Source organism: Prinia subflava, chromosome 4 (assembly GCF_021018805.1).
Source record: "Prinia subflava isolate CZ2003 ecotype Zambia chromosome 4, Cam_Psub_1.2, whole genome shotgun sequence".
Taxonomy (NCBI): domain Eukaryota; kingdom Metazoa; phylum Chordata; class Aves; order Passeriformes; family Cisticolidae; genus Prinia; species Prinia subflava.
The window spans coordinates 73843794-73869736 of NC_086250.1; the positions used below are offsets into that span (position 1 = coordinate 73843794).

At 59.8% G+C, this 25943-nt stretch overlaps 5 protein-coding genes across 11 annotated transcripts in view; 4 read left to right on the forward strand and 1 right to left on the reverse strand.

Annotated features, from left to right (window-relative positions):
- FLNC (filamin C) overlaps positions 1-6681 on the forward strand; it is a 29535-nt gene extending 22854 nt beyond the window's left edge. For 2 of the 4 annotated variants that reach the window (XM_063397225.1, XM_063397226.1), the window contains 9 exons: positions 955-1215; positions 2496-2765; positions 3133-3270; positions 3582-3697; positions 4238-4367; positions 4744-4920; positions 5180-5398; positions 5901-6110; positions 6437-6681. In XM_063397225.1, the coding sequence (XP_063253295.1) occupies positions 955-1215; positions 2496-2765; positions 3133-3270; positions 3582-3697; positions 4238-4367; positions 4744-4920; positions 5180-5398; positions 5901-6110; positions 6437-6624 (1709 nt within the window). In that variant the 3' untranslated portion in view covers positions 6625-6681. The remainder of the gene's footprint in view (positions 1-954; positions 1216-2495; positions 2766-3132; positions 3271-3581; positions 3698-4237; positions 4368-4743; positions 4921-5179; positions 5399-5900; positions 6111-6436) is intronic. The other 2 variants (XM_063397228.1, XM_063397227.1) reach the window with 1 other exon arrangement.
- A 619-nt stretch (positions 6682-7300) lies between these two features.
- Positions 7301-9075, forward strand: ATP6V1F (ATPase H+ transporting V1 subunit F). Its single transcript, XM_063397248.1, has 2 exons — positions 7301-7653; positions 8000-9075. The coding sequence occupies exons 1-2, from the start codon at positions 7496-7498 to the stop codon at positions 8199-8201; spliced, it is 360 nt and encodes a 119-aa protein (XP_063253318.1). The 5' UTR covers positions 7301-7495; the 3' UTR covers positions 8202-9075.
- A 4143-nt stretch (positions 9076-13218) lies between these two features.
- On the forward strand, positions 13219-16068 carry LOC134550489 (acrosin-like). 2 transcript variants are annotated; one of them, XM_063397236.1, is made up of 4 exons: positions 13219-13652; positions 13814-14085; positions 14480-14625; positions 14785-16068. In XM_063397236.1, exons 1-4 carry the CDS (start codon positions 13432-13434, stop codon positions 15235-15237), a joined length of 1092 nt encoding a protein of 363 aa, XP_063253306.1. In that variant the 5' UTR covers positions 13219-13431; the 3' UTR covers positions 15238-16068. The 2 variants fall into 2 exon arrangements, with proteins under 2 accessions (XP_063253306.1, XP_063253305.1); XM_063397235.1 differs by having other exon boundaries at positions 14480-16068.
- A 150-nt stretch (positions 16069-16218) lies between these two features.
- Positions 16219-20568, reverse strand: LOC134550493 (rab-like protein 2A). 2 transcript variants are annotated; one of them, XM_063397240.1, is made up of 9 exons: positions 20377-20568; positions 20263-20292; positions 20092-20171; positions 18985-19065; positions 18784-18863; positions 17986-18097; positions 17275-17372; positions 16941-17024; positions 16219-16657 (listed from the first exon to the last, which is right to left on the reverse strand). In XM_063397240.1, exons 1-9 carry the CDS (start codon positions 20526-20528, stop codon positions 16577-16579), a joined length of 798 nt encoding a protein of 265 aa, XP_063253310.1. In that variant the 5' UTR covers positions 20529-20568; the 3' UTR covers positions 16219-16576. The 2 variants fall into 2 exon arrangements, with proteins under 2 accessions (XP_063253310.1, XP_063253311.1); XM_063397241.1 differs by lacking the exon at positions 18985-19065 and having other exon boundaries at positions 20377-20565.
- A 65-nt stretch (positions 20569-20633) lies between these two features.
- NME6 (NME/NM23 nucleoside diphosphate kinase 6) lies at positions 20634-23267 on the forward strand. 2 transcript variants are annotated; one of them, XM_063397242.1, is made up of 6 exons: positions 20634-20749; positions 20881-20983; positions 21062-21101; positions 21410-21570; positions 21790-21941; positions 23039-23267. In XM_063397242.1, the coding sequence occupies exons 1-6, from the start codon at positions 20672-20674 to the stop codon at positions 23162-23164; spliced, it is 660 nt and encodes a 219-aa protein (XP_063253312.1). In that variant the 5' UTR covers positions 20634-20671; the 3' UTR covers positions 23165-23267. The 2 variants fall into 2 exon arrangements, with proteins under 2 accessions (XP_063253312.1, XP_063253313.1); XM_063397243.1 differs by having other exon boundaries at positions 21790-23267.
- Positions 23268-25943: the final 2676 nt, after the last annotated feature.

Genomic DNA, 25943 nt, shown 5'->3' on the forward strand with positions numbered 1-25943 from the left:
GGTTGGCCTTCCTCCTCCTCCTCCTCCTCCTCCTCCTCCTCCTCCTCCGCCTCCTCCTCCTCCTCCTCCTCTTCCTCCTCCTCTTCCTCCTCCTCTTCCTCCTCCTCTTCCTCCTCCTCTTCCTCCTCCTCTTCCTCCTCCTCTTCCTCCTCCTCTTCCTCCTCCTCTTCCTCCTCCTCTTCCTCCTCCTCTTCCTCCTCCTCTTCCTCCTCTTCCTTTTCCTCCTCCGCTTCCTTTTCCTCCTCCGCTTCCTTTTCCTCCTCTTCCTCTACTTCCTTTTCCTTCTTCTCCATCTTTCATCCTCCTCTCTTCCTCCTCTTCATCCTCCTCAGTTCCTTCTCTTCTTCCCCCTTCTCCATTCTAATCCTCTTCCTCCTCCTGCTCTGTGGGCCATGGGGATGGAGATGCATCTCAGCCACTCCAGCTCTGATTTCTCCTTCTTCCTTCTCTCCCTTCCGTGCGTCTGTGTCCATGTCTGTGTCCTTCTGTGTGTCTGTGCCTGTGTCCATACATCCCTCCATCCCTCTCTGCGTGACACCACCCACTGATACCTCCATCCACGTCTGTCTGTGTGTCCATTCACGTGTCTATCCATGTGTCCATCTCTGGCTTCATCCACCCTCGGCTCCATCCATCCCTGCAACCATCCCTACATCCCTCCCTGCGTCCACACCTCCTGCACCATCCTCTACTTCCCATGTCTTCACCCATGATGATTCCATCATCCCTGTGTCCATCCTTGTCTCCATTCCTCCATGTCTCCACCCATCCACGTCTCCTCCCATCACTGCATCCGTCCCTGCGTCCACTCATCCCCTTGTCTATCCATACCCTCCCGTGTCCCCATCACCCCTCTGTGCATCCTTCTGTTCCCCCACCTGCGCCCACATCCTGTTGTCCCACGTGTCCCCGTGTGTCCGCACCGTCCCTCTGTCCCCGCGGGGCGTTCCCCAGGGAACTGGTTCCAGATGGTGTCGGCGCAGGAGCGGCTGACGCGCACGTTCACGCGCAGCAGCCACACGTACACGCGCACGGAGCGCACCGAGATCAGCAAGACGCGCGGCGGCGAGACCACGCGCGAGGTGCACGTGGAGGAGTCCACGCGCGTGGGCGGCGCCTTCCCCCGGGCCCCCCCGGAGCCCTTCGGGGCCTTCGGGGCCTTCGGGACCCGCGAGGGCATCGGCGCCTTCGCGGCCCCCGCGCGCGCACACGAGGGTGCGTCCTGCACCGGGGCTGGATGGGGAGCATGGGGGCAGCAAAGCAGGATCGCACGAGAGCCGGGTGTGCATGAGGGGATGTGCGTGCAGGGAAGCGTGTCTGCACAAGGACTGGGTGCACTGGGGCCCCAGTGTCTGTTTGCACAGAGCTGTGCTTGCACAAGGGCTGGGTGTGCGAGGCCTGGGGGTGTGTGGGTAAGGGCACTGTGCTGGCACAGGGGCTGGGTGTGCAGGGAAGCGGGCTTGCATCAGAGCTGGGAGTGCCCTTGGGCAGGGCAGGGCTGTGTGTGCTCACACAAGGGCCCACCTGCGTGTGCCCAGGACACACCTGGGACAGACTCCCCGGCACTCGTGTAGGGCGTGTAGGGGCTGCTGTGCTGATGGGGCTGCCCTTCACACGGGGATGTGTGCGGACGGGGGGTAACGCTGGTCCTTTGCACAAGCGGGCGCACACCTGCTTATGGGCTGTGTGTGCTCAGCCCAGAGGGCTGTGGGTGCCCTGGGCACGAGTGTGCAGTCTTACAGGCGTGTGTGCACGTGTGTGAATGTCTGCGTGTGCATGCTGGCATGTGCACGTGTCCTGTGCTCACGGGGTGGGGTGCACCCAGCGGGGGGGTGCACGTGGGCTCTGGTGGGTGTTGGGGCATCAGGGCACTCTGGTGGCAGCGTGGTGGGATGACAGTGACAAGGGTGCCCTGGCAGGGGGGTGGCAGGGTGCTAATGTGCCAGGGAGCCCTTGGGACGATGGTGAGAAGGTGATGGGGCAATGCGGTGCCCAGTGCCCTGGTATCACAGTGACAGGATGCTGGGGTGACAGGATGACACAGTGCCCTGGTGACAGCACGCACGGGTGCTGTGGTGACAGGATGATGGCTTGATGGGGTAACAGGGTGCCATGGTGACAGGGTGACAAGGTGCTCCAGTGACAGGTGCTGGGCTGCCATAGTGACATGGTGATAAGGGAATGGGGTGCAGGGGTACCCAGGTTACAGGATGATGGAGTGATGTGGTGACGAGGTTCCCTGGTGACAGGATGACAGTGTGCCATATAGTGCTGGGGTGCCACAGCAGTGCAGTGGTGGGGTGACAGTGGGGTGATGTTGGGGTGACAATGGGGTGATGTTGGGGTGCCCAGGTGCCTGCAGGGTGACGTGGTGTGTGCCTGCAGGCAAGGTGGTGGTGCAGGAGCTGGGATGCCATAGCAATACGGTGTTGGGGTGATGCTGGGGTGCTGTTGCGGTGTTGGGGTGCCCACGGTGACGCGGTGTGTGCCTGCAGGCGAGGCGTCGGCACAGGAGCTGTCGGCGCAGGTGCTGAGCCCATCGGGGCAGCGGCGCGAGGCCGAGGTGGTGCCAGGGGCCGCGGGCGTGTACAGCGTGCGCTTCGTGCCCCAGGAGACGGGCGCCCACACCGTCAGCGTCAAGTTCCGGGGGCAGCACGTGCCCGGGAGCCCCTTCCAGTTCACCGTGGGGCCCCTGGGTGAGGGCGGCGCCCACAAGGTGCGCGCGGGGGGCACGGGCCTGCAGCGCGCTGTGGCCGGCACACCAGGTACGGGGGGGTCTGCCGGGTGTGGGGCATGATGGGGCTCTGGGGGCTCTGGGGGCATATGAGGTGTGGGTGTGATGGGGATGTGGGGGTCTGGGTGCTACTGGGGATGTGGGCAGCAGTGGGGGGTAAGTGCTATGTGTATGTGGGGTGCTGGTGAAATTCAGGGGCTCCGGGTGTCGTGATGGGGATTTGGGTACAGCTGGGTGTGGGGGCAGTGGGGGGGTGTTATGGGTGGTCTGTGTGCTGTAGGTGGGACATGGGTGCTATTGGGGGTCTGGGTGCGTGGGGAGGTGGGTGCAGGTCTGTGCTGGGTGTTGCCATCCTGGGATGCCATTGAGGGCCAGGGTGACCCCGGTGACCTCCCCAGCCGAGTTCAGCATCTGGACACGTGAGGCGGGCGCGGGGGGACTCTCCATTGCTGTCGAGGGGCCCAGCAAGGCTGAGATCTCCTTTGAGGACCGCAAGGATGGCTCCTGTGGCGTCTCCTACCTGGTGCAGGAACCAGGTAAGGGGGGGCTCTACCCCAACACCCCCAACTCCTCCAGCCACCCCTAACATCCCCCAGGGTGCTCAGCCTGGGGCTGGGGCCACAAGACCCTCATGTTAGGACGGACCCACATGCAAAGGTATCCCAAATCAAAGGTGTTCTCAAGGGAGGGTGTCCCCAAATACAGGCGTCTCTCTGGACAGTTGTCCCCAAGGGAGGGTGTCTCCATGAGTGGTGTCTCTGTGCATGGGTGTCCCCACGTGCAAGTGTTCCCAAGAGGAGGTGTCCCCATGTGGGGGCTCCCTGCTTGACTGTCACATGTCCCCCAGGTGACTACGAGGTGTCCATCAAGTTCAACGAGGAACACATCCCTGACAGCCCCTTCATTGTCCCTGTCGCCTCCCACTCTGATGATGCCCGACGCCTCACTGTCACCAGCCTGCAGGTACTGGGGACACTCCCTGTGAAGCCCTGGGGCACCCCTGGGCTCACAGATGCCCCCTGGGTCCCCAGGTCACTCCTGGGCTGCTCCGTGCCCCTATTGCACTCTTGGGATGCCCACTGTGTGCCACCTTTGGGTCTCCTGTGGCACCCTTGGACCCTCTGGGGCCACCTCTCCCTCCCTCCTGTCACCCCTAGACCACCTTTATGCCACTCCATGCCAGCCTTGGGACCCTCTCTGGTGCCAGCCTCACATCCCTTGTGTCACATTGCACCCTGTGTCACCTTTGGGACCACTGTGTCGCCCCTTTGTTACCCTCGGGATTCCCTGGAGCCACCTCTCTCTTCCACCATTGGCACACTCCCTGGTGCCACCCCTGTGTCCCTTGTGTAAATCCTGGGCCACCTTGCACCCCTGTGTCACCCTTGGGCCCCACGGTGCTCCCACTGCCCCCCCACCGTGTCCTCCACCCCCCTCATGTCCCCCTATTCATGATGGCCCCTGTCCCCCCGTGACCCCGACGCCACCATGGTGTCCCCACAGGAGACGGTGGCAGTGAACCAGCCGGCGTCCTTTGCGGTGCAGCTGAACGGGGCGCGCGGCGTCATTGACGCCAAAGTGCACACGCCTGCAGGGGTGGTGGAGGAGTGTTACGTGTCTGAGCTGGACAGCGGTGAGGGGACATGGGGACACCGCGGGGACACCGCGGGGACACTGGGTGTTCGGATGTGGGCACAGGACACAGGACATAGGGACATGTCATGTGGGGACATGGGGCTTGAGAATGTGGGGACATGGGGTATAGGGACAGAGGGACACAGGGACACGGGGACACAGGCTACAATGACATGATGGCATCCCCCAGGCTACTACACACTGGGGTTCTTGCATGGGGACACACGGATGTGGGGACATGGGGACACAGGACATGGGGACATAGCTCTGGGATTCCTGCGCAAGAGCAGAGGTGTGGGGACATGGGGGTGTGGGGACATGGGGGTGTGGGACATGGGGACACGAGGACCCGGTGACATGTCTGTGTCCCCCAGACCGGTACGCCCTGGGGTTCCTGCCTCGAGAGAACGGAGTGCACTCCATCGACCTGCGCTTCAACGGGCGCCATGTGCCCGGGAGCCCCTTCAACATCCGCGTGGGCGAGCAGAGCCAGGCCGGGGACCCCGGGCTCGTCACTGCCTTTGGGCCAGGCCTCGAGGGTGGCCGCACAGGTGACACTGCTGTGGAGACAGGGACAGGACATGGCTGTGGGGGGGGGGGGTGGGGATGGAAACACAGCTGTGGTGGTGGCAGGAGAGATGTGGCCATGAAATGGTGATGGGGACAGAGCCACGATGGAGATGTGGCCATGGTGGTGGCAGTGGGGATGTGGCCATGTGAGTTGCCATGATGGGAACGTGGTCATGGGTGGCGACCACAATGGTGTCCTGGTGTCATCCTCATGATGCCATCCCCATGTTTGTGTCCCAGGGGTGCCCTCCGAGTTCCTGGTGCAGACAGCCAATGCAGGAGCAGGAGCACTGGCTGTCACCATCGATGGCCCCTCCAAAGTGGAGTTGGACTGTACTGAGGTCCCTGAGGGCCACCGTGTCACCTACACCCCGATGGCCCCTGGCAACTACCTCATCTCCATCAAGTATGGGGGCCCCCACCACATCGTGGGGAGCCCCTTCAAGGCCAAGGTCACCGGTATGAACGGGGGGACATGGGGATGGGGAGGGACATGGGGAAAGTGAGGAACATGGGAACTAGCAGGGACACAGGAACTGAGGGGGACATGGGTTACCAGAACCCCCACCACATCATGGGCAGCACCTTCAAGGCCAGGGTCACTGGCACAGATGGGGTGGGGGTAAACATGGGGATGGGGGGCATGGATAAAGGAAATTGGGGGAGGAGACTATGGGGGTCCCCAGTGTGGGATGACAAGGGGTCAATGATGGGCATGATGGACGGTTGCAGGAGGGCCACCCTGGAGAACCCAAGGGTGATGTGAGTGGGGGGGTTCCTAGGGTGGTGACAAGGGACCCTTAGGGTGACGTGGTGTAGGAGCCCCAGGATGACGTGGTGGGGGTCCCAGGGGGAGGGGGGGTTATGGAGGGTCCCCAAAAGATGTCATGTCCCCTCAGCATGGTGTGATGGGGGGTGTCCCCATGGTGGGGGCTGACCGTGTCCCCCCTGTACTCCCCAGGCCCACGGCTGTCGGGCGGGCACAGTCTGCACGAGACCTCGACAGTGCTGGTGGAGCCGGTGGTGAGGGCGGGGTCACGGGGCCCCCCTGCCTTTGGGGGGGTCACCAAGGCCCCGTCGGACGCCGGGCAGGTGGTGGCCCGGGGGCCAGGGCTGGCGACCGCCCGCCTGGGCCACAAGAACCACTTCACGGTGGACTGCAGCAAGGCCGGTGAGGGGCACGGGGGTCCTGGGGGCGTGGGGTGGCCGGGAGGGACATGGGGTTGGAAGGGCAGATGGGGGCTCAGCAGGGCGGTCCAGGGGCTCCAAGGGGAGTCCTGTGAGGGCTTGGAGGAGAGGTGGTGGGTCTGGGGTGTTCAGGGAATTCTAGGGGGTCTTGAGAAAGGATGGGGTAGGTTAAACAGGGGCCTGGGGGTCCTGGGAGGCGATGGGGTGGGTAACGGGGGAGTCTGGTGGAGGGTCTGGGATGCAGGAGGGGAAGTTTGGGGTGACCCTGGGGTCTCAAGCTCAGGGTTCACCCTGCCCGTGTTCCCCCAGGCACAAACATGCTGCTGGTGGGGGTGCACGGCCCCAAGGCCCCGTGCGAGGAGGTGCACGTGAAGCACGAGGGGAACCGCGTGTACACGGTGACCTACAGCGTGCGCGAGCGCGGCGAGTACGTGCTGCTGCTGCGCTGGGGCGACCGCGACGTCCCCGGGAGCCCCTTCCGTGTCACTGCGGCCTGAGACCCCCTGGGGAAACCAGAGGGGCCCGGGCCTGTCAATAAAGCACTGGGAGAGGAAGAGTGGTCCGAGTGATGACGGGGACGCGACACGGAGTGGGGCCAGGAGGGCGCCAGGGTCCTGGGCGACTCTGGGGAGGGACACCAGGTCTAGGGGTGTCCTGAGCAGGACACCAGAATTCGGGGGTGTCCGGAACAGCACAGAAGGGTTTGGGGGTGTTCCTGAAGGTCCGGGGCAGGATGATGGGCCCCCAGGGGGTCCAGAGCAGGACATCCTGGTCTTGGGGGGCATGGGGAGGAATTCTGAGGGCTCCAGGATGGGATTATGAGGTCCTGGTCTGAGATGGTCGGGTCTGGAGCAGGACACTGGGGGGGCCTGGGAGGGTCTGGGGCAGAATGCCCGAGTACTGCGGGGGTCCTGGGGGACTCCGTGGCAGAACAGCGGCAGCCGGGGCCCGGGGCGTTCGGCGGGTCTCGGACAGCGCGGCCCGGAGCGCCCAGCGCGGCCCGCGCCCTCCGCTAGGGGGCGCTGTGCAGGGCAGCGCCGCGCGTCCCCTCAAGGGCACGGCGTGCTGCGCATGCGCGCGGCCGCAGGGCGGGGCCAGGGGAGGGGTTGCGGCGAGGATCCGAGGGGGCGTGGTCAGACTGCGGTGGGCGGGGCCTGGGCTGCGTTGCCGGGGCAGCGGCGGGCGGGGCGATCCGGGCGCGCGGCGGCGGCGGAACCCGGAAGTGGCAGCGGCTCCCGGTCGGTCCCGGTCCCGCCTGGTCCCGACAGCCGCTGCCGGCGGCGCATCCCGATCCCGCCGGGTCCCGGCAGCGGCTTTCCCAGGGTCCCGGTCCCTGGATCGGGATTCCGTGCCCAGCGGGCCCCGGGCATGGCGGGCCGCGGGAAGCTGATCGCGGTGATGGGCGACGAGGACACGGTGACCGGGTTCCTGCTGGGCGGCATCGGGGAGCTGGACAAGCACCGACGGCCCAACTTCCTGGTGGTGGAGAAGGAGACGAGCCTGGCCGAGATCGAGGAGACCTTCCGGTGTGTGTGCGGGGAGGGCGGCCTGGGGAGGGTCCGGGGAGGGTCTGGGGTGTCTCAGGAGAGTCAGGAGGATCCGTGAGGTTTGGGGGGAGTCTGAGGGGTCCCTGGGGGTCTTGTGAGCCCCTAGAGGGGTCTCTGAGGAGGATCCAGGCAGGTTTTGGGGTCTGGGGGTTCACAGAGTTCCTGGAGGGGAGGGAGAGGGCTCGCAGGAGTCTCGGATCAGGGTGCCACGAGTGCTTAGGGGATCAGGGGGCCCAGGGCGTCTCGAGAAACGTGTCCCACCTCCCTGGGGCGCCCGCGGTGGGCCCTCTGTGCCCCCTCACTGTCCCTTTTTCCCTGTCCGCAGGGGTTTCCTGGCGCGGGAGGACGTGGGCATGATCCTCATCTCGCAGGCCCTGGCGGAGCAGATCCGGCCGGCGGTCGCAGCCCATGCCCGGGCGCTGCCCGCCGTGCTCGAGATCCCCTCCAAGGACCACCCCTACGACCCGGCCCGGGACTCGGTGCTGCGCCGCGCCCGGGGGCTCTTCGCACCTGACGAGCTGCGATAGAGCCCCCCAGGACCCCCCAGCCCCCCAGGACTCCCCCAGATCCCCCTAAGCTCTCCCAAACCGTTTCCCCGATACCCCCGGTATGTGCAAGCCCCTGCGGCACCCCCAGACCGTCCCCTGCGCCCGTGGCCTCTTTGCACCCAGCCACGGCTGACGGGCACCCCCAGGCACTCCCAAACAGTCCCCGGTACATCCCAGCACCCCCAAACAGTCCCCCACCGCTCCCCCAACTTCTTCACACTCAGCAACTTGTGATAGCCCTCCCTGGTACCCCAAAACAGCCCCCGGCACCCCACGGGGTCACAAGGTGGGCCTGGGACTCCACCCCAGGGAAACTCACCCAGGGACCCCCAGCCCACCTGGGGCAGTTGTGCCTCATGCCTGGGGATCCCCACCCCAAGAAGTCCCCAGCCCATCCCAGGGTGCTGCTGGGGGGTCCCTGGGGTTCCCGGGATGTCCTTCAGGTGCTGGGGGGCTGTGGTTGCCCCGTGGCTCTGAGGGTGACACAGGGAGCCTGGAGTGGCTCTGAGGGAGCCTGGGGCAGCCACGGGGGCCTTGTGGGTGACCCGTGACTGTGTCTCAGCCGTGTCCCGTGATGGGGAAATGCCACCACTGTATCCTGCTGAATCCTGCCAGATCCTGCCTGCAGGCAGGGAGGGACACCTGGGGGGGAGGGGGGCAAAGGAACACCCCAAGGACACTGGAAGTCGTCACCGTGACCTTGTCACCATTCCCCCAGCTCCTCCCCAGTCTCCTCAGCCCCAGTAGAACCTGGGGGAAAGATTATTTATTGTTCTCCCCCAGTGCCCAAGTGTCACTTGTGTCCCCCGTGTGTCTCCCTGACAGTGTCCCCAACATGTGCTGCCACCACTCATTGTCTGCTCTGTTCTGTGGGGTGCTGGGGGAGATGGGGGCGTGGTGGGGGGCAGAAGTGGGGGGGACTTGGGGATGTGGCACAGGGACATGCAATGGGACACGGGGGGACAGAGACGTGGAGGGCTCAGGGCACAGGAGCACCCTGAGACCCCTCCATAACCCCCACCCTGGAGGGGACAGCAGGGAGGAGCCTCTGCACCCCACAGTGATCCCCAGGGCCTGAGGGGGATTGGTCTGAGGGCCTGGAGGGCCCATCCACCCAGCCCTGCCCCCGTGTTTCTGTTCCCACCCTCCATGTCCCCTGCCCCCCCTCAGCAGCCCCTGCTGTGCCCCTGTGGACAGAGGTGACACAGGGGGGGTCCCCGAGGCTTGCGGGGGTTGAGGGGGGAACCTGGGGAATCTCTGGGGAACCTGGGTGGTGGCTGTGCTGGGGACTTGCAGTGGTAGGGGGCAAGGGTGGGCACAGGTGGACACAGACACAGTTGTCACAGATGTCACACACACAGAAGTGTCACACGCAGGCCACACAGGTGTCTCACACGGGTGTCACACACACAGAGAATCCCAGAACTATGAGTGGGAAGGGCCCTCTGGTGATCCAGCCCAACCCCTGCCCAGGCAGGGTCACCTGGAGCAGGTGACACCCATCCAGGTGGGTTGGGATGTCTCCATGGAGGGAGACCCTGCAGCTGTCCCAGGGCTTGGCCCTTCCATGATGGAGGGAAGTTCTGCTGAGCTGGGAGTGCTCAGGGCCTGACTCCTCGTCCTGTTGCTGGGCGCCACCGGGCTGCGTCAGACACCATCCTCATACCCTGGAGATGATGGGGGTTGTGGGATCCCCCCTCAGGTATTTGTATGAATTGGTGCAATCTCCTCAGGTGAGAGATTTGGTGGGCTCAGGAGCTCTGGCAGCCAGTCGGGCACAGAGGGGGCATTGCCAGGAGCAGCACAGGAGGTGGAAATGGCTCCAGGCAGTGCAGGTGACCCGGGGCGTGGTGACTGGGGCAGCAAACGGGACGTGGAGCAGCAGCAGGACACGCCGTGGCAGCTCAAGCAGAAGGATGTGTAGGAGGGCACAGCCACCCTCCTTGAGCTGGGCTCACCTTAGGTAAGATTGTGTTTTTCACTTGTCCAACTTGATTAGACCCAGCAGTATTTACACACTGACAAAAGCCGTTGCAGGCAGGAGCGTAGACACCTGACAGAGCTCCCCAAAAAACATGCAGCTTCCAGGTCTCAGCTGCAGGGAGTGTCTGAGCCTACTGTTACCACTGGAGGACAGTGGAAACAGCACTGTATGTGGTGTGAGCAGGTGGAAGAGCTTAAAGAGGAGGTGGAGAGGCTGAGGATTATTAGGGAGTGTGAAGGAGAAATAGAGGGGTGGAGTTGCATCCTTCCATCCAGGAGAGAAATGCAGTGCATGAAAGCTCAGCAAGGGTCAGAGTAGCTCTGGCCCTCTTGCCATCAGCCAGGAGACCCAAAAGCTGGGCAATGGAAACGTGTCCCTGCCTGGGGAGGTAGAACAATCCCCTCCTGGCTTCCCTCACCTTTGCAGGTGCTCTTACAGAACAGATGTGAGGTCCTGGATTTTGAGGGTCAGGCAGATGAGAGTGGGTAAGAAGCTCTACCTGGTGGGTCTCCCAGATCAGTGCAGTCAATCAGGCAGATCAAAGCTGCATTTACTAAGGAAAAAAGAAGCATAGTTGTAGTGGGTGACTCACTTCTGAGGGGAACTGAGGGCCCTGTATGCCAACCAGACCCATCCCACAGGGAAGGGATACCTCCCTCCAGGCAAGGGATATTGCTGAGAGGCTCCCTGGACTAATTCAGCCCAGCGATTGCTGCCCACTGCTCATCCTGGTTGACCAGGATGAGGTTGATAAGAAAAATACCAGGGTAACAAAAGAGGTTCAAGGCACTGGGTTGCCTGGTTGAAGGGACAAGAGCACAAGGGACAAGAGATGGTGGTCTTGATTCCTTTGTTAGTAAGTATGAATGCTAAAATGAACAGGAAAACCCCTGGGATCAAAAAGTAGCTTAAAGAGTGGTGCCGTCGGTGGAGCTTTGGGCTTTTGAATGAGGTGGTTTGTACGACACCAGACTGGAGAGAGATGGGGTTCACCTCTCCAGAAGAGGCAAAACAGTTCCACAGTGAATTGGCAGGGCTGATTGAGAGGGCTTTAAACTAGGTTCGAAGGGAGAAGAGGATGAGACCAGGGTCACTAGAGATGAAGCTGGGGGCAGCAGGCAAGTTGGGGACAGATGGAGAGCCCAGCTGAAGTGCACGTACACCAATGCAGCAATGTGGCCAACACACAGGAGGAGCTGGAGGCCACCGTGCAGCAGCAAAGCTCTGATGTAGTTGCTGTCATGGAACTGTGATGGGATGATTCCATGGCTGGAATGCTGCAGTGGATGGCTCCAAGCTCTTCTGAAGGGACAGGCGAGGAAGGAGAGGTGGTGTGATCACTCTGTACCTTAGGGAGTGTTTTGACTGTCTTGAGCTTGGTGGCAGTGACGATAAGGTCAGCTGGTCACGGGTGAGACTCAAGGAAGGCTGGCAAGGCAGATATCCTGGTGGGAGTCTGTTCTAGACCATCCAACCAGGATGAAGAGGCAGAGGAATTATTCTATAAACTGCTGGCTGATGTTTCATGGTTGCCAGCCCTTGTTCTTGTGGGAATCTTAAACCTGCTGGATATCTGCTGGAAACAGCACAATGGAGAGGAGACAGTCTGAGAGGTTTCTGGAATGTGTGGAAGAGGGATGGGGCCCTGCTGGACCTGCTGTTTGCGGACTGAGAAGGGCTGCTGGAAGATGTGGTGGTTGGAACCATCTTGGGCACAGTGACTGTGAAATGAAGGAGTTCTCAATCCTTGGTGAAGTAACAAGGTGTGTCAACAAAACCTCTACACTGGCCTGTCAGCAGGTGAATTTCAGCCAGTTTGGGACACTGATTTGGAAAGTCCTTTGGGAAGCAGCTCTTAAAAACAAAGGGTCGCAGGAAGGCTGGGCATACATTAAGAAGGAAACCTTTAAGGTGCAGGAGCGGCCTGTTCCAAATGTGCCTAAAAATGAGCAATGGAGAAAGAAGTGATTGTCCCCCTGAATTAGGCATTGGTGAGGCCACACCTCAAGTCCTGTGTCCAGGGCTCATTCCATAGCATGGGCAGCAGGGAATTCTCTTGGATTGTGTTGTGTGAGGGAGATCAGGTGTGCTGACTGCCTTCCATCCATAGAGCAGCAACTGTATTTTCCCATATAATTTCATACTGTTATCTTTTTACCCTTAGCCATCCTCCCACAAAATACTTGAAGAAATTACAGAGGAAAATACAGAGACTTTCATTTCTTGAGGTATTTAATCAGTCAAATGCCTTTATGAAATGCACATAAATAAACATATGTAAAGGGCAGATGTAGGTGAATTAGCAAAGAACCACTGTTTTACAGCAAAGATCACATTTAAAATGTTCATTCAGGGTGTGAAGTAGGGCACAACAGGCTGAGTTATGGCTGGTCAGCCTGGAGAACAGAAGGTTCCAGGGAGACTTGGGTGCCCCTTCCAGTACTTAAAGGGGGCTTAGAAAAAGGCTGGAGGGGTACTTTGGACAAGAGCATGTAGTGACAAGACACAAGAAAGATGGCCTTAAGCTGAAGGTGGGCAGATTTAGATTAGGTGTTAGGAAGGAATTTCTGCCTGGCAGGGTGGGCAGGCCCTGGCACAGGGTGCCCAGAGCAGCTGTGGCTGCCCCTGCATCCCTGGCAGTGCCCCAGGCCAGGCTGGACATTGGGGCTGGGAGCAGCCTGGGACAGTGATAGGAGGTGTCCCTGCCATGGCAGGGGTGGCACTGGGTGGTCATTAAAGTCCCTTCCACCCAGAGCATTCCATGTCTCTGTGACTCTGTGCTGCCCCTCCCTGCCATGCCCAGCACACAGAACAGCCCCTCTGTGACAGCGGCCCTGGGCCGGGGCACTGGGAGCACCACGAAGGCTGTGGGTGCTGCAGTAGTGGCCGCACTGGAGGTGACACCTCAGTTCTGGCTGCTGCCACCCGCGCTGGCACCAATGGCTTTTCTGTGGGTGCTCTGTGTCCTGCTGGCCCTGGCCTGGCCCATGGGGGCCACCTGGGACTCCTGCAGGTGAGTGGCCCAGGGGCTGGGAGGGAGCTGGAGGAACACTTGGGGACTTTCCTGGCAGAACCGTGGGGACAGATGCCCCTCGGGGATCTCTGTCCCTGCTGCCACTCAGCACCAGGTGGGACCTTCAGCCTGAGCAGCAGCAGAGCAGCAGCAGCCACCCAGTGGGACAGTGATGCCTTTGTGCTTGCAGAGGGACCTGCGGGCTCCGGCCCATGGCTTCTGACCACAGCTCTGCAGTTTTTGACTACGACTCCTTGCCTTCTGCTGCTGACACCTCCCGTGTTGTGGGTACCACTGGTGTCCAGCCAGGGGCCTGGCCTGGCATCGTCAGCATCCAGGCCACCTGGGAGAACGGCACGTGGCACATGTGTGCAGGCGTCCTCCTCAGCCCCCGGTGGGTCCTCACGGTGGCACACTGCTTCGCCAGGGCCGGGTAAGAAACAGCAGGGACAGAGATGTCCCCAGAGCACAGGCAGGTGCCCGGGTCACAGCACCACGTGCCACTTCCCTCTCCGGCCTGGGAAGCAGAAAGCCGGGAGATGTTGGGCTGCTGCAGCCCATGGCTCTGCTCCCTGTCACCCCTCTCTCCATCAGGCACCTCCCCAAGGACTTCTCCGCGTGGGGAGTGGTGATGGGGGCCACAGATCTGACTCAGCCGGGCCCCAAGGCTGTGGTGAGACACATCCAGAGGCTCCTGGTGCACCAGCACTACATGGCTGCCACGGCGAGGAACGACATCGCCCTGCTGGAGCTGCAGCAGCCCGTGGAGTGCAGCGACTACATCCAGCTGGGCTGTGTGCCCGACGCCTCGCTCAGGGTGTCGGAGCTGAAATCCTGCTACATCGCCGGTTGGAACCTTGCCAGAGGTCAGTTCCCAACAGCGTGTGTGCTCCGAGGGCGAGCTGGGCACCCCGGGGACACGGACCGGCCACGGACAGAGTCCGCCCGCAGGACGCCAGCGGGGCCAGGGCTCGGAGCAGCCCGGGCTGTGGGAAGGAGTCCCCGCCAGCACGGGGCGTGGAACGGGAGGAGCTGTGAGGTCCCTTCCCACCCAAACAGTCCCTGCTGGCCCTGAAAGGCCTCTGCAGAGATGGGTCTGGCTCCTTCTCCAGGCCAACAGCAGGGACACAGCTGGATAACATCACTCTGGAGGCAAAGCCAGTCCCTGGGAAGGGGCAGAGCCAGGCCCGGGAAGGGGTTCACCCCAGGCAGGGGAGGGTTACCGAGGTGCTGGGGGCTCATTCCCGTCTGTGCCCACAGCTCAGGGAACAGGCAGGATTCTGCAGGAGTCCAAGGTCCACCTGATGGACACGGAGCTCTGCAACAGCAGCCCATGGTATGCAGGGGCCGTTCATGCTGACAACCTCTGTGCTGGGTACCCAATGGGCGGCATCGACACCTGCCAGGTAGGAGCCCCACACAGCCAGGGCCGGGCTGGGAGAGAGGAGCCAGGGCCGGGCTGGGAGAGAGGAGCCAGGGCCAGGCTGGGAGAGAGGAGCCAGGGCCGGGCTGGGAGAGAGGAGCCAGAGCTGGGACCAGCCCCTGAGGCCTCTCTCCTGGCACAGGGGGACAGTGGGCATCCCCTGGTCTGCAAGGACAACGCAGCCGACTACTACTGGCTCGTGGGAATGAACAGCTGGGGAAGAGGCTGTGACAGAGCCAGGCACCCCGGGATCTACACCTCCACTCAGCACTTCTACAACTGGATCCTGCTCCAGACGGGCCTGAGCCCAGCAGAAAGAGCTGGTCCAGCCCCAGAGCCAGCTGTCACCTCAGCCCCTGAGCGGCCTGTGAAACCAGAGGAAGCAGAGGAAGCAGAGGAAGCAGAGGAAGCAGAAGAACCAGAGGAAGCAGAGGAACCAGAGGAACACATCAACTTGACCCCTGAGTACAACCGAAGACCAGCAGTGACATCCTCAGGCACGTCACTGCCCATGGCATTCCCACACCAGATCCTGGTGCAATTCCGGAATCTGCTGCAGGAGTTCCTGCAGTTCATGAAGGACAAAAAAGCTTGAGCAGCAGCAGGATGAGCAGGATCCAGGGCTACAGTGGACCATGGCATTTCCTGCTGGGCCAAAGGTAGCCTTGGGGCCAGAGGCTTCTCTGTCCTGCCCCTGCTGCTCTGCTGCAGCCACACCGATGCTGATGTGACTGAGGTGTTGAAGTAAAGTTTGTGTTCACTGAACTGTGTTTTCAGCCCTGCTCAGTGCACCCACAGGCTCGGAGAGTCCCTGCTCTGTCTGTCCATCTGCTGTGCTGTTCACATTCATTCTTCAGCCTGGAGGGCTCCAGGGAAACCTCGGTGCCCCTTCCAGTGCCTGAGGCAGGTTATAAAAATGGGGGAGAGCGGCTTTTTGCATCAGCACATCATGATGGGACAAGGAGGAATGGTTTAAATCTAGAGGAGGGGAGATTTGGATGAGGTGTTGGGAGGGAGTTGTTACTCAGGGACTGGTGAGGCCCTGGCATAGAGTGCCCAGGTAAGGTGTTGCTGCCCCTGAATCCCTGGAAATGTCCAAGCCGGGCTGGACGGTGCTTGGAGCAGCCTGACACAGTGGAAGGTGTCCCTGCCCATGGCAGGGGCTGCAATGAGATGATCTTTAAGATACCTTTCAAAGCAAACCATTCCATGATTCCGTGACTGTCTTAACTCCGTGTGTGTATCCAGCTGTCTGGAATGCAGCATCTTGTGCACACACACAGAGACAAGAGCAATGCCCACATCCAACAACCTGGGACAGAACCAGCCCATGGCTGTGAGCCCACCTGTGTCAGCTACACAGACCTGGAAGGAGAAACCTCCTGTGGTCAGCAGCCCATGGGATCTGGCTGTTCTGGGGCAGAACCTGGATGGGAACCTGGGGATGTTTCAGCAGAGGTTATGGGTGGACTGAGGCAGAACAGGCTCAGCTGGGAGCAGGCTGGGCTGGCCCATGGCCTTATACGAGCTGGGACCTGCCTCCTTACAGAAGCAGTGCGGAGAGGATGCCATCTCATAGCTTTGTAAAAAATATCCTTTAGTGTTTGCTTTCTGCAGCAGGTACCACTACAGCATTTGAGCAGGATCCTTCCTGCAGATCTAAGATGGTTCACTTCTCCTAGCTAGATCTGTCGTAAAGGAGCGGTGGGAATGAGCCAGGAATCCATGTGGGATCATGTGGATTCTCCCATCCCTCCCCTGAGCAAAATGTGCAGCAGTGAGGGCTGAGCCGATGAAGATCCTGCCCAGGCAGGCTCCCACGAGAAGGGAAGAGGACCAGCTGCCCATCACCACAGCTCTAGGGCATGAGAAACTTCACTGTCCTCTGTGGAAGGCCCAGCAGTCCAGAGCCAAGGGAAAACTCGGCTCGGGATCTAGGCAGATGAGGGCTCCTCTTCAGTGCAGCTCTTCCCTATATCCGACAAATCCTCGCTTGTCTTCTGCAGGTCAAAGCTCTGGAAAGGAGCAGGACAAGGAACTGCTGAGAAATGACCGAAACTGCAACAGCTGTATCTGCTGTGGCTCTTTTAGACTCTGCCTAGGGCAGTGAGAGCTCTTGTGATGGTTCCCATTTCCCCCTTCCCAGCCCAGACGTGAGCAGCACACAAAGCCCCCAGGATCAGCAGCAAAGGGCAGAGGTTCCTGCGCTGCAGTTTCTCCCCTTTGCCACAGAGGAAAAAGGGCAGAACTGCTCATCTGCCAGGACTCAGGACGGAGCAGGGACAGAGCCCTCCCTACCTGCAGCTCCCGCAGGACCTCGTCCATGAAGTCTCCCGAGTGCTGTTTGTAAGCCACGGCCAGCCTGATGGCGTCGTTGAAGAGCTGGTGGGAAGGACAAGGCCTGTCACTCACAGGATGGGGCACATGGGCATTGGGTTTCTGTAGCAGATGGACACTGTTCCTACATCCCAAAGGGACAAACCTCTCTGCGGCTCTCCATAGCTACCAGCCTCTCACATGGAGGTAAAATGATGGATGTTTCCTGCTCTCTGTGCCCACAGCAGCCCCTGTGTCCCAGGGCTGCCAAGAGGCCTCATGGACACCAAGTCCAGCAGTCAAACACCACTCTCACCTTCACCACGTTGGTGCCATCGGCAGCAGACACGAAGTAAAAGGGCAAACTGAACTTCCGGGCAAAATTGAAGCTTTTCTGGGTCACCTTCATATCCGCTGAGGCAGACAAAGAAAACATGGTCAGTCAGACACGGCAGGAGGTCCAGAAGGTGGGTGTCTTCTGTGGGACACGTCAGCCCCTGCTGACCCACAGAGAAGTCACAGCCCAGTGACAGCAATCACGAATGGCTGGCTGGCATTCCCCACGAGAGGGAACCTTCCAGCCTCCTGCAGAGCCAGGTGAACAGTTTTGTCAGCCAGACACTTCAGCACAGAGGAGTCTGTGCAGGCTGAAGGAGCAGCACCAAGGCCATCCCTGAGTGGTCCAGGGAAGCCACAGAACAGCTTTTGCCTCCTTTTGCTGGCATTTTTGACCAGGTGCTACTCCAATCACTTTTGGGTTCTTGATGGATAGAATAAGCAGTGTGCTAAGGACGGAATTGGAAGAACAACACCTGAATAAAGCTAAAATGGATCAAGTTTGCACTTTTAATTGCTGGTGACACAGGACAAGCACCTGTAAGACAGCAGCTGAGGTCAGCACAGGACCCAGCCCTGGCAGACTGAGGAAATCCTCTGGACCCAACGTACAAGGGACATTCGTTCTCAGACAGGACAGGAGCAAATCCCACCATGACCCTGGCAAGGTGGGAGCAGAAGGTACACTCACCATCAATCTTGTTGGCCACTACAATGCATGGAATCTCCGGGCGGAATTCCCTCAGCTCCTTGTACCAGCTGTTGAGGTTCTTGTAGGTGACCTTCCGCTGCACATCAAACACCTTCCAAGAGAGAACCACCTATCCCGGGGCCAGCCCAGCACAGCCCTGACTGACCCAGGACAGCTCCCACCAACACAAGGACAGAACCCAGAATGTTCCCAGGAAGACAAGAAAAAGGGAACTGGGCATTACTAGAAAGGGTGAAAGAGACAGGGACACTATCCCCAAGCCCAGCCAGCAGGAAGCAGCCCCTTGATGTCCTTTACACTGTCATGGTGTCCTGTGCAAGTCCCTGCCACCCACACAGGGAGCTGGCACTGGGAACAGTTTGTGCCAAACAGGATCAGATGTGGCCTCCTCTGTTCTGACAACCATCAATAAAAATCACTGGGGCTCCCAGGTGGTGAGGAGCAGTGGAAAGTGAGAGCGACAGGACAAACCAGGAGATCTGAATAGGTGAGGAGCCAGCAAAACAGGGAACGGGGCAAACATGAGAACATTGAGAAGACAGCTGAGCCAGGGGATAGAAGAAAGTGTTACCAGGAGAGACAGACCAGAGCTAATCAGGCCCATCTACAAGCGGTTTATCTGGTGAGAGAAGAAAGAACAATCTAGGAAAGTTTTTTAAACCACTGGAAGAGACAAGGAACACACGGCAGTGTAACCATAAAAGTAACATAAAGGCCAAGTGTCACTGAGACCATTCTGAACCCAAATCCCACGGATTCCAGCTGAGGCCCCCTCACCATGATGCAGGCGTGGGCCTGGTGGTAGTAGGAGGCGTGCATGCTCCGGAACCGCTCCTGGCCCGCCGTGTCCCAGAAGTCTGTAACGCAAAACCAGCTCAGAACGACACAACTCACTGAGCTCTGCTCTTCTCACAGCTTACACCCAGGAGGCAAAGCCCAGCCCACCTGCTCAAGGACACAGACTGAGTTTCACCTCACCAATCTGAAACACTCCAGGGTGAAGAAGTTGTGCCAAACTGGGACCTTTCCTTAGAGGCTCAGCTGTGGGCTGTGCTGGCACTGGCCATCAACAAAGGAGAAGCCACCAGTGACACGAGTTGTATGGGACAGCAGGACCAAGACAGGCAGAAGTGCAAAGACCAGTAGCAATGTCTGGCACTCTGTCACTAGGGATGACAATGGGAAACTACCTAAGCAGCTGGACACTGCTGATTTCTGACCCAGTGATGGTCAGCCAGGACCCTCCCATGGGAAATGCTCCAGTTCCTCTGGACCTGACTCCGCTCTCCCTGGGGCAGAGAAGTGCTGAAGGTAAATCAGCCAGAGGCAAACAGTCTCAGTCCATGAAGGTCTGTGTACATCAGATATCATGGGGCAGACCTGGACACCGCTGTGCCTTTCGCTATTGGTGCAGCTCAGGTGGAGATTCCCCACCTCTCACTGGGTTTGCAGGCTCACATCTGAGTCTGGTTTGCTGTGTAAATTGGCACAGCTCCAGTTAAGTACCTCAGTGTAGTTACACCTCTTGTCAGCTGGACCCAAGCGTGGTGCTGTACCCAAAGCCAAATGAGCCAGTTTCCTTAGGGATTCCTTTGCACTGATACTGTGCCTGACTGGACTCTGTGTCAGACCTGCTGGACACTGACTTTCTTAAACTGCCCAAATACAGACAGGTCCCCATCAGACCATATTTACATTCACTGTCCATGTCACAACAAAGTCGTCGAACAGTGTCAGTCCCAACCCCAATGAGCCATGACTCCATGTGGTCATCCAAACCATTCTTTATCCTCCAGCTATCCACCCATCCATCCAATCCCTGTCTCTCCAGCTCTGAGCCCAGGGCATCGTGGGGACAGTGCCGTACACTTTGCCAGGCCCAGGGGGATGAAGGAAGTCACTTTGCCCCATCCACCAATGCCGTAGCCCTGTCACAGAAGGGCACCAGACTTGTCACGATGTTATTTTCTATCAAAAATAACCAAGACCCAGACCGAGGGCATCTCTAGTTGCCGGCTGCTCCTCCTGCCACCGGCACCGCGTGTCCCCGGGAACTCCCCCTGCCCCCGGGCTGGCGCCACTCACCCACGCGGACCTGCTGCCCGCCCACGCGGGCGCGGTGCTGGTACAGCGTCAGCGCGAACGTGGAGACCTGCTGCGGGCGGCTGCGGCGCGTTAAGGACCCACGGAGAGGCGCAGACCCCGCTCCGCCGCGCCCACCGGGCCCCGCCGCCCCGCTCCCCCGGCCAAGGATACAAGCCATCGAGCAGGAACCGCTCCAGCAGCCTGCGGAGGGAACGCGTGCCGCCGTGAGCCCGCGGGGCCCGCCGCTGCCCCGCCCGAGCCCGCGCGACCCCGCGCCCCACGCACTTGGACTTGCCCACGGCGCTGTCGCCCAGGCAGATGATCTTCACCGTCTCCTCAGCGCCGGCCGCGGCCTCATCCCGGGCCCCGTCCCGGGCCCCGTTCGGGCCTTCCTCCCGCGGCCCGTCCCGGCCCCGCTCCTCCGCCGCCGTCGCCATGGCAGCGCCTGCGCGTCCCGGCTGCCGCGCGACGCGCCCGGGCCCCGCCCACCCAGCGCAGCCCCGCCCACCCAGCGCAGCCCCGCCCACCGCGCCATCCGGCCCCGCCCACTCTGCCCCCGGCCCCGGCCCCGCCCCCGGCCATGGCGGCTGCCCGGCCGCTGCAGCTGACGCTGGCGCTGCTCAAGCCGGACGCGGTGGCCCATCCGCTGGTGCGCGAGGTGAGGACCTGGCAGGGCCGGGGCGGGCACGGCACAGCACGGCACAGCACAGCACTGCACAGCACTGCACTGCACAGCACAGCAGAGCAGGCCTCGCCACGACCCGCCCCCATCGCCGCCTCTTCCCGCAGGCCGTGCACGCCGCCATCCTCCGTCACCGGTTCCTCATTGTCCGCGCCAAGGAGCTGCGGTGCGGCCCGGAGCAGAGCCGCCGCTTCTACCGAGAGCACGCAGGTACGAGCGGGGCGCGGGGGCTGCCGGAGCGGGTTGCTGGCTCGGGCCGGTGCCGACTCGGTCCGTGTCTCTCCGCAGGGCGCTTCTTCTACCAGCGGCTGGTGGAGTTCATGGCCAGGTACCCGCCGGGCGTGTGCGGGCCCCGTGTGCGCAGGGGGAGGCTGTGGCCGCGGGCGTGCCGGGGTCGCAGCCTGCTGTGACAGCAGCGGCACCTGGTGGGGGCACCCCGAAGGTGGTGGAGGTCTCCTCATTTGGAGTAGGGCACCAGTGCCAACGCCGGGACCTCGGTGCCGTGGTAGGACCGGGCCAGGGCCCAGCGTGGCAGCCCATGGCAGATGTGTTGTACAGGTTTGTAAGGATGAATAACCTGTTTGTAACAAGCTCTTCGTAACCTTTTCTCCTGCTGTTTCTGGGGCCTTGCCGCAGTGGCCCCATGTGGGCTTACATCCTAGCCCACGAGAACGCTGTCCCTCACTGGAGATCCCTGATGGGACCCACTAAAGTGTTCCGAGCCCGACACAGCGACCCAGACTCCATCCGAGGTGCCTATGGCCTCACAGACACCAGGAACACGACCCACGGCTCAGGTAGGCGTGGCATTCTTGGATGGTTCTGGGGGAGGCAGGACTGATGGTGCTTTGTCTGCCTTCACTTTAGTTCTGGGGCTCCAAGTAAACAATTTGTTCCCTTCTGCAGATCCCACGCACACCTGGCCAGCTGCAGCCAAGTCAGGTGCCTTTGGAGTCCAGCATGTGTTTGTGGTGACAGACTGTCATCTCTTGTCGCCTTTCCCTCTCTTTTGACAGACTCGCCTGCCTCAGCCAGCAGAGAAATTGCCTTTTTCTTCCCCGAGTTCGACGAGCGGCACTGGTACGAGCAGGACGAGCCGCGGCTGCGGCGCGGGCAGCTGTACTACAGCGCCGAGGAGCGCGTGCACCGCGCGGCGCAGGACGCAGAGGTGACCCGAGCCGCCCCGCAGGGCCTGCTTGGCTGAGCTGGCAGCGCCTGTCAGCGCTCTCGGGCACAGACAGAGCTGTGCCCTGCTTCGGGGAGTGTGCCAGAGAGAAAGCCTCATGCACACTGTGCTGCCTGAGATTAGGTTGTGCCACCTGGGATCGGATTATTGGTGTAACAGGCAGATGCTGGGGGACCGTAGGAAGAATTCCCCCAGTAGTGCTCGTGCTGACAGGGTCTGGCCATGCAGCTCACTGGCCCCCTGAATTTGTTTGGGTGGGACCAGGACAGGTGAGTTGGTCAAGGGCCAGGTGAAGGATGCGTTGCTTGTTCCAGGTGGGATTGGCCTGGGTTTGCTGATGGGAAGCCTCAGGTTCTCTCTGCTAGCTGTTCCCATGGTGCCTAAGGGAGAAAAGAAGGAAAAAGAGCATGAAGTAGGGCATCAGCAGGGCAACATGAACTGTCCTGTCCTTGCTCACCTGCAACTGGACTGGGAAATGAGGAGCTTTGCTAATTGCTCTTCATGTGAGACCCCTTGGAGCCCTCAGTGTCCATGGCCTGACTGGGCGCCGGGTCAGTTCCGTGTCCTTGGGAAATGGGATGGACAAGGCCATTGAATTACCCAGATACATGATGGAATGATGACAGAGCCGTGCAGGAGGGCTTAGTTGGGAGGTAGAGCCAGGTCCTGCCAGGCTGATTTGTGTTTCTCTCTGTGATGCCGTGTGAGATGTGTTCCTGGACAAGGTTTCAGTCCATTTATGCTGTCTCCCTATGGCCTCCCTGCAGTGCTGCCATTTTAGTTACAGTGCCTTGTTGTACTGAGGGAATTTCCTTTGGGCAGTCCCAAATGCTCAGGCTGGAGGAGGTGTGCTGTGCTTGGGGCAGGAAAGCTGAGCCAAGATTCACCAGTGCCCTGGTACATCACAGAGCCAAGGCAGGGACTCTGCAGGTGCTTCCAGAACTCCGTGAGGTGTTGGGGGGTGACTGACAATGCTCTGTGGTGGAAGGCACTGCCCAGAGCTCCCATGGTTAAACTCATCCATGTTTATGTTCCCTCCTCCTCCTATCTGGGATCAAATGGTTGTTGTTCTGTTCCAGGTACAGATCCAGGGATCTGCGGGACATCACTGCTGTCCCTGTCCTCAGCAGTGTCCAGAGTGGATCTGCTCAGGATCCTGTGTGTCTTCACACAGGTCTGAGAGCTGCTGTCCCCAGTGCTGTTGATACTTTATTGATATTTGGTCAGTTGTTTTATTGATTCCCAGAGGTTTTGCTCAGATCTGTGTGTTTTTCTTGTAACTATTAAACTTTACTATTTTTCACCTTTCTTCTTTTATGTTGCACTTTCTTTTTTGGATATTCCTTGGGAATGTCATTAACTGATAGTTCCTGGCTCACACTTGCCAGTTTTGAAGTTTTGGTGGTTTTTCCTACTCACTTGCAATGGTTACATTTGGGAAAAGGGCCCCTTTGAACATTGGCAGTGCAGAGAGCTCTGACAGCAGGATTGTCACAGAGTGACACCACCTCACAGCCACCGTGATTCAGGTACCTGCTGCGTGTCACCTTGAGGTGCCCTGGCCCTGAGGCTGTATCTGAGCACAGGTGCTCAGACCGGGCAGCCTGTTGCCCCAGACAGAGGATTTATTGCAAATCTAAAGCTGCCCAGCAAGCTTTATCAGAGACCTGAGGCTGAAGCACCTGGTGTTTGATGCAGGAAACAGTGTCAAAACTGGTTTTTTGTCTCCAAGGAAGCCTTTCTGGAATGTCACAGGCAACTCTGCTTTGAGGGCTCTTATCAAAATGGGCTGGTTTGTTTGTTTGTTTTCCATTTTCTTTTTCCCCTCCTAGTAAATACCCAGTAAGTGACTTTGCTTTTCCAGTGATGCTTGCCCCGTCCCTGGCAGTGCCCTGGGCTGAGCTGGATAGGCCTGGAGCAGCCCAGTGTAGTGGGTGACATCCGTGTTCATGGCAGGGCGTGGAGCTGGGTGAGCTTTGTGCTCCCAGCCCAAGGCTTTCCATGCTGATAGGTGGGTGTTACAGCAATAAACAGTCTCCCAGCCTGTCTCATGTGGCACCATGTGGTACCATGTGGTACCATGTGGCACCTGGTACAGGTGTGGAGGCAGTTTGAGGTCCCTGGTTTGTCCTGGAAGCTGCAGGTCTGCCTGTGGGGTGGGTGCACAGGGCAGGTTACAGCCGTGTGCCTGCAGCAGGTTCTGCCCCAGGTGCTGCTGCAAAAGCACTGCCTGGGGCCACCCAGGCACCTCAGAGACACCTCAGGTGTGGGGCTGGGCCAGGGCGTCTCACGGGGACCCGTGAGTTTTGGGCCTAAACTGGATCTGCTCTTGGAAGAGTTGGGCAGGTTTGTGTCAGCACTGGAGGGAATGACACGGCTTGGCCTGGGAAGAAGGGAAGGAAAGGCTTCAGAGGGAAATCAGTGCTGATCCCAGCCCAGGCTGCTGATCCCAGCCCAGGCCTGGCCTCAGTTGCTGCCACCATGAGCAGAAGCCTCTTAGCTTGAGGAATTTCACTTGATTTATTGCTATAACACAAACTTAGTTACTGATTCAGATACTGAGGAAAACCCAAGATAATCATTAAAGAAACATCTGGAGAAACACCTTTCCTCTACTTTCCCAGGTTCAGTCTAGCATCTTTTGTCCCTTCTTTCCCTGTAAGTTCTGCCCAGTCTTCCCCAGTCCCTGTGGAAAGTGACGCAGCACAAGGGGCTGGGGCTGGACTGGGCTTTGCTTTTCTACTTGTTGTTTGTTCCTCCTTCCTTCTTGTTTACTCACTCAAGGTATACCCGTAGGCTTCAGTCCCTCAGGTGTGTACCTGCTCTGCCATGGTCCCTCTCTGGGCTGTCCCTTCAGGGAGAAATGGGCCAATGGGAATTTCATTATTATTATTTATTATTTGTAGAGGAAAATGCCATGTCCTGCACCTGGGCAGGGATGCTTCCATTTGGCAACGCTCACGTGAGGGACCAGAGAAGTACCTGGCAGTCCTGGTGGGCCATGAGGCACCCCCGAGCCAGCAGTGCACCTGCATGGGCTGAGAGCATCCTCAGGTGTGGGAGCAGAGCGCTGCCCACAGGGGAGGGAGACCCCGTCCCCTCCCAGGGGCACAGGTAAGGCCCCATGTGGAGCAAGACAGTGCAAGACAGCCTGGTCAGAGCTGAGTCCAGCACGGATTGAGAGGACATCCGAGAACCTGGCAGGTGAGGGGAGGCTGAGGGCTGGGGCTGCTCACACTTAGGAGCTCAGTGGGGTTTATCGATGGGTAGAAACCCCAGGCGTGAGCAGTGAAGGGAACCTCAGGTGTCCCAGGAATGGACACAAGGCAATGGAAACAACCTGAAATAGTGGCAATTTCACCGAGACATAAAAACCCCTCTTTTATTATTTTTATACTCCAAGGCTGATAAAATAAGATCAGGAGCCACTTTGGCAAGGCAGGGCTTTGGGCTCAACACCCTCCAGCGATCCTGTCTGTGCTCCTGGGCCACATGTGTGGAGCCCAGGGTGTTGCTGCAGTGGCAGGGGATGCACAGGGGCCACACGGGCACCTGGGCTGCAGGTCAGGCCTCTCCTTCCTCCAGCAGGGCCATGATTTGTACCAGCCCCACCTGGGGGCCTCTGTTGCTGTTCAGGATTTCCCTCTCTGCAGCTGATCTGCCATTTCCCCAACAGCCTGTGTCCTGCTTTTCCCAGGTGTGGGGATGAGGAAAAATGGACACAATGGAAATAAAGACAAATTTACCTTTTCAGTGCTGACTGCCCTTCTCTGCTAAAGCTGCATCTCCCTGTACAGAGCTAGAGACAAGGGTGTTGTAGGTGGCCAAAGATTTTTTGGATTTGATCCTGTATCAGGCTGGGGATTTTCACATGGAAAAGACAAGGAGCCTGGGCACGCAGCCACAGAATCAAATCCCAGGCAAACAGAAGTAACAGTGTTCAGGGAAGGCTGTGCCAGAGAGGTCCAATCCATCCCCACACTG